Below are 6,592 nucleotides of genomic sequence, written 5' to 3'. Positions count from 1 at the left end.
TACAGTTGCGCATGATTCATCCCTATATACTGTGTCTATTTGACTATGTGAAAAGGCAGCAGTAATCTTGGATAACGTAGGGGATTTTTTTCCCTAAAATATACTTTTACATGTGTGTCTACAGAATTTTATCGCTCTTCCCAACCAAGATAAATATTCAACAGACTATAGCGGGACAGGATGGGGCAGAGCCTTCCTGAAAGGAAGCGAGGGGTTACTCACCTGCACTTGAATATTATTAAAACAATGCTGGTCCTACGGATTTTTACTTTTGGTGTAGGATATGTCTAGAATAGAGCTGTGGAGACTCTTCTAGGGAGTAGTGTAGCCTTTCTTCCCCTCAGAGGGTACATATACTGCAAGTAGGAATATGATGAGGTCACTATAGGAATGAAATCTTCAGCTCCTTTTTTGCAGGTGCCTTCTACGGGAAGAAATCCAATAAAATCAAACCTTGAAAGGACTGGGTATTTCTCTAAAATCAGTTTCACAAGTTGTTGTAATAAAGGTCAGCAAATGGCACTTATGGCTAAAGTGACAAAGTTTCAATGTTTTAACAGTCCTTCACATTCATATGGCTTAACTGAAAATGTTGGCAGATAGATACTCTCAAAATCCTGATAGGCTATTACAAAATATTACTTGAATACAAAGTTGCAAGTCAAATATTTCAAACATGAAATCTGAAAATACAACTGAAAGGTGGTATGGAAGTTGATGTCAACGGTTTTCCTAAAGCTTCATGCCTGCAGATGTTGAAAGTATTTTTCAGTGTAGTACTGCTAGATTTCAGAATTTGATGTCTCAGGATATCCGAGGAAGGATTTCATCCCATATAAAAGCCACAAGTATTGTACCTAAACAGAGAAATTACAGAAAGGACCTTTATTTAAATGTCTTTGAGAAGGACATCGTACTGGTATTGAAAATAAACATTATGTTCAAGTATCTGAATGTCTAATATGCAATACAGCAGGGATTGCAGAAAAATGTAATTTTCTGTCAAAAGGGCTAGAGGCAGTCCATACTTCTTGCAAACACAGTATTTTTCAAAAAGAAAGCTTTAACACACCATGCAAGTGATCCTTATGAGTTGACAACCTTGTTTTTTCTTTTGGATATTTAATGTTTTAATTCTGATCTGTATCAGCCAAGCCGTCCTGTTGCTGTATCACGCCTCCTTTCTTTGTACCTTGGGCGTATAAATGACTGAAGCAGCCACTAAGCCTCCATTCCTCAGCCCACAGCGTAAGGCTGAGTTTGCTAGCAGTGTCTGTTTTGATAACCATGTTGGTTTTAGGTGCTGCAAATGGGTATAGGATCATGTTTTTGTTTTTTTTGGTTTTGGTTTGTTTTTTTTATTTTTTTAAAACATTCTAGTTTAGGGTTTATTCTGAAGCAGAAAAATGGTAGTTAGAGATTGTAGGTTTTTTCATGAGAAGGGCACCTAAATATAGTGTATTAAGTCCTTTTTTTTTTTCTCCTGGAAAAAATTAATATATTCTGTTTCAGAAAGGGATTCTGGTTGAGAGCATTCCTCACCCATAGCTTGTATTTTATGAAGCTTCCTAGATCACAAAAATGCTTATTGGAAGGGGTCTCTAGTCTTCCACTTGGAGCAGGTCTATTGCCTTTGCTAGACCAGTCAGTGTCCTGAAAAGCCTCCATGGATGGAGATGGTAGCACTTCGCCAGGTAACTTGTTTCAGTGTTGCTGCTCCCTTCTCCTGAAAGTTTTTCCTGGGGTCGAATCTGAACCTCCCACTCCACAGCTTGTGGCCTCTGTCAATGAGACCAGTTAATCTCCATCATCCTTGTAAGTAGTCTTCAAATAACCACTGACTGCTCTTAAATTACCTTTTTACCTCATCTTGCCAACCTAAACAAATCCAGTTCCCTCAACCTCTCCTCACATATCAGGTACTCCAGGCCCTTCACCATCTTGGTAGTCCTCCACTGGATCCTCTGTTTTCTCCACACTCCTCTTGAGCTGTGGCACTCCAGACCAGGCATGTCCCAGGTGCCACGTCACAAGCCCTGAGTAGAGGGAGACAATAATGTCCCCAGTCTTGCTGGCTCCAGTTGCCCAGATCATGTGATCTGTCTTACTTGCAGAGAGAACAAGCTCCCATTCAGGTTGCTGTTGAACATACTGAGGAATATTGACTCCAATACAGACACCAGGATACTCTGTATGTTACTGGCTATTGAGCAGCTGTCAAACCATTGATTCTTACCTTTTCAATTTTTTGCCAATTTTTATTCCATCTAACAGTCTTTTTGTGCGGTCCCTACTTCTTTGACGTTGAACCAAGAATGCCATGGGAGATAGTAGGACCATAAACCACCAGTAGATTTGTTTATCCCAAAAGAAAAATTCTAATTCCTCCTCTTGTGAAGGTGATAATCAATCTTCCTCTTATTCTAAGTGTCCTTTCTAAGAAAATTGTTTTAAAGTTGACGGTTAAGAACTGGCTTACGGCTAGATCAGGGTATCTGTTATATAAAGAATGGTCTCAGCCTCCTTGTCCTCATGGGTACTAGTGGCCTAGTGTATGTGGTACCCTCAGCGAGTTTGCAGATGACACCAAGCTGAGTGGTGCAGCTGACACACCTGAGGGACGGGATGCCATCCAGAGGGACCTGGACGAGCTCAAGGCATGGGCCCCTGTGAACATCATGAGGTTCAACAAGGCCAAGGGCAGGGTCCTGCACCTGGGTCGGGGCAACCCCTGGTATCAGCACAGGCTGGGGGATGGAGGGATGGAGAGCAGCCCTGCCGAGAAGGACTTGAGGGTCCTGGTGGGTGAAAAGCTGGACAGGAGCTGGCAATGTGCGCTCGCAGCCCAGAAGACCAACCGTGTTCTGGGCTGCCCCCAAAGCAGCATGGCCAGCAGGGCGAGGGAGGGGGTTCTGCCCCTCTGCCCCGCTCAGGGGAGACCCCCCTGCAGTGCTGCGTCCAGCTCTGGACCCCTCAGCACAGGAGAGACATGGACCTGTTGGAGTGGGGCCAGACGAGGCCGAGGCCACCAAAATGCTCCGAGGGCTGGAACAGCTCTGCTGTGAGGACAGGCTGGGAGAGTTGGGGTTGTTCAGCCTGGAGCAGAGAAGGCTCCGGGGAGACCTTCCTGCAGCTGCCAGGACCTAAAGGGGGCTTATAGGAAAGATGGGGACAGACTTTTTAGCAGGGCCTGTTGTGACAGGACAAGGGGTAACGGTTTTAAACAAAAAGAGGGCAGATTCAGACTAGATCTAAAGAAGAAATTTTTGATAATGAGGGTGGTGAAACCCTGGCCCGGGTGGCCCAGAGAGGTGGTAGATGCCCCATCCCTGGAAACATTCCAGGTCAGGTTGGACAGGGCTCTAAGCAACCTCATCAAGTTGACAATGTCCCTGTTCACTGCAGGGTGGTTGGACTAGATTGCCTTGAAAGGTCCCTTCCGACCCAAACCATTCTATGATTCTATGGTGTCAAAAACCTTACTGAAAGTGAAGGTATATACAGCGTTCCCTGCTCTTTCCCATACACATTAATTTCATCATGGAAGGCAATCAAGCTGGCTGAGCATGGATCGCCTTTGCTAACTGTTCCGTGATTACCTTTGTGTTTTTTACATGGATTTGGAAATGGATTCCAGGACTAGATACTCCACCACCTTCCCAGTGACTGAGGTGAGACCAACCAGAAACCTTCGTTTCTCATCCTCCTCCTCCTTACAAGCAGGCATAATATTAGCACATTTCCTATTGTCGGGAAGCTCCTCCAACTGCTGTAACTTCTCATAAATGATGGACAACAATAACATCTGCCAATTCTACCTCCATTTTTAAGTGAATGGCAGTAGAGCAAATGGTTTTGCATTCATCAAGCTTCTCTATGTTGTTCCTACCCCACTGTTCCCTCTCTACTTATTGCCTCCTTTCCAAAACCTTACTGTTTTATACAGAGGTTTGGGAGCAAATTTTGCTCGGAAAGACTGAGAGGGAAAAAAAAGAAGACAAGATATGGCGTACCTCAGACTTTGCCATCTCTTCCATCACTAGGTTGTCTCCCCCATCTGCCAGTGGACCTGCATTTTCTCTCCATTCTTTTGGTGATTATTGTAACACTGTATGTCCCTAGTCTTAGTTCCAGCTGAGTTTTGACTTTCCTGATTTTGTTCCCAAGTGCCTGTACAAAGCTTCTATACTCCTCCTTTGTGGCCTATCTCTGTTTCTACTTCTTACATGCTCTCCTTTGTTCACAGGGAAGCTCCTTGTCTAGCCAGCAGGGTAAGGCTTTCTGTCAAAATTCCCAGGCTAACTACACAACAGATTGTTCCTGTATGCTGGAATGTTACTGAGCTCTCAGTAAGCTTTTTTGGAAAAATCACCGTTCCGTGGGATACTTCTGCCGTAAGTGGCAGCTTCCAAGGGAATTACTACTGACCTAGCAATTGCCTAAATAAGCAGAATTTTGTTCTCCTGTAGTCCAAAGTCCAAACAGCTCTATTTACATTCTCAGTCTTCCTCTGGACCCTGAACTCTCGTGAGGACTACAACCCGAGTGGCCACATTCACCACCAGTTCTTCCCTGTTTGTAAGCAGGTCAAGTACAGGATTACCACTCACCAGCCCTTCAGTATTTGAATTAAACTTGATTAGTGACAATTTTCTAGGAACTTCTTGGATTGCATTCTCTCACTGCATAAGAGTTTTGCTCTGTCAGATGATGTCTGCATAGCTGAAAACCCATAGGAGGAGCAGGGTGTGGGAGTAGGAGACTTCTGCGAGTTGTTTGTTGAAACCCTCCTTTGCTACCAAGTCCCCAAGGTGCTGATCACTTCACTGCACATGGACTTGCAATTCTTGTTTCTTTGCTAAAGTTCCATGCTTAAGTGTACTGAACTTGATGGAAACCTATGAACACCCTCTCCTCTGAATGGGAAGGTGAAAGTTTCACCTGTAGCCTTCACCCTTGCTTACCTCCTCCATTTATGTCTACTGCTAAGTGTCTTTTGTTGTCTTTATTTTCTATCCTGATGGTGAAAAAACATTTTCTTCTACGGAATAGTATTAGTCTTTCTGGTAAAACTGATCTAAGAAATGGTGATTGGTTCTGCTTTTATAGTATTAGAAACCTAGCAGGATGCTAAGCTGGCAGCTGTCCAGGAAACAGCATCCCATTTTATTGCCCTCATGTCCAATATCTTGTCACCAACTCTTCCATTCATGGCTGCCATCTGCCTGGTACTGAAAGAGAAGCATTAGCTCAGTCCCCATCATTACTAATGGTATAATCATGCCTGGACAACTAACATGAATTCCTCTGGCAGTAAAACAGAAGCTATCTGTTTCTCTGTATCTCTGCTTCTGTATTCACAGTGCAGAATTTAGGCCTGCCCATGCCAAGTCATAGACGCTTGCTGACATCTATGTTTACTCCAGGAATTAGCTGTTTTAATGCTACTGGAGAATCACCATCACCAAAACTTCAGTGAAGCCATTTTGAAAAAAGACTTCTTAACTACAGTTCCAAGATTATATTCATGGAAGACCATAAGCCACCAGTAGATTCGTTTATCCCAAAAGAAAAATTCCACTTCCTCCTCCTCTTGAGAAGGTGATAATCAATCTTCCTCTTGTTTTAAGCGTCCTAAGAAAATTTTTTTAAAAAGTTGACAGTTAAGAACTGTCTTTCTTACACCTAGATCAGGGTATCTGTTATATAAAGAACGGTCTCAGCCTCCTTATCCTCATGGGTACTAGTGGCCTTCTGGGATGGAGTGACCACATCACTGGAAAAGGGAAGAGCTACTGATGCTGTCTGTCTGGACTTCCGTAAGGCCTTTGACACGGTCCCCCACAACAGCCTTCTCTCATCACTGGAGAGAGATGGATTTGATGGGTGGCCTTTTATGTGGGTGAGAATTGGTTGGATGGTCACACCCAGAGGGTAGTGGTCAACGGCTGAATGTCCAGATGGAGATCAGTGATGAGCAGTGTCCCTCAGGGGTCTGTACTGGGACCAATACTCTTTAATATCTTCATCAATGACATAGACAGTAGGACCGAGTGCACCTTTAGCAAGTTTGCAGACAACACCAAGCTGAGTAGTGCGGTTGACACACCGGAGGGATGGGACTTCATCCAGAGGGACCTGGACAAGCTCAAGGCATGGGCCCCCGTGAACATCATGAGGTTCAACAAGGCCAAGGGCAGGGTCCTGCACCTGGGTCGGGGCAACCCCTGGTATCAGTACAGGCTGGGGAATGAAGGGATGGAGAGCAGCCCTGCCGAGAAGGACTTGGGGGTACTCTGGGATGAGAAGCTGGATGTGAGCCGGCAATGTGTACCTGAAGCCCAGAAGGCCAACCGTGTCCTGAGCTGCACCCAAAGCAGCGTGGCCAGCAGGGCGAGGGAGGGGATTCTGCCCCTCTGCTCCACTCTGGGAAGAACCCCCTGCAGTGCTGCATCCAGCTCTGGAGCCCTCAGCACAGGAGAGACATGGACCTGTTGGAGTGGGGCCAGAGGAGGCCCCAGCAATGCTCCGAGGGCTGGAACAGCTCTGCTGGGAGGACAGGCTGGGGGGGCTGGGGGGGCGCAGCCCGGAG

General features: G+C 45.4%; 1 protein-coding gene across 1 annotated transcript in view; it reads right to left on the bottom strand.

Annotated features, from left to right (window-relative positions):
* Nucleotides 1-718: 718 nt before the first annotated feature.
* AQP11 (aquaporin 11) overlaps nucleotides 719-6,592 on the bottom strand; it is a 16,198-nt gene continuing 10,324 nt past the window's right edge. The window contains exon 3 of the mRNA XM_010285345.1: nucleotides 719-857. Within this exon, the coding sequence (XP_010283647.1) occupies nucleotides 805-857 (53 nt within the window). The 3' untranslated portion in view covers nucleotides 719-804. The remainder of the gene's footprint in view (nucleotides 858-6,592) is intronic.

Source organism: Phaethon lepturus, unplaced genomic scaffold (genome assembly GCF_000687285.1).
Source record: "Phaethon lepturus isolate BGI_N335 unplaced genomic scaffold, ASM68728v1 scaffold7394, whole genome shotgun sequence".
Lineage (NCBI taxonomy): Eukaryota > Metazoa > Chordata > Aves > Phaethontiformes > Phaethontidae > Phaethon > Phaethon lepturus.
Note: the sequence above shows the minus strand (reverse complement) of the source record. Positions and strands in the feature narration are given on the sequence as shown.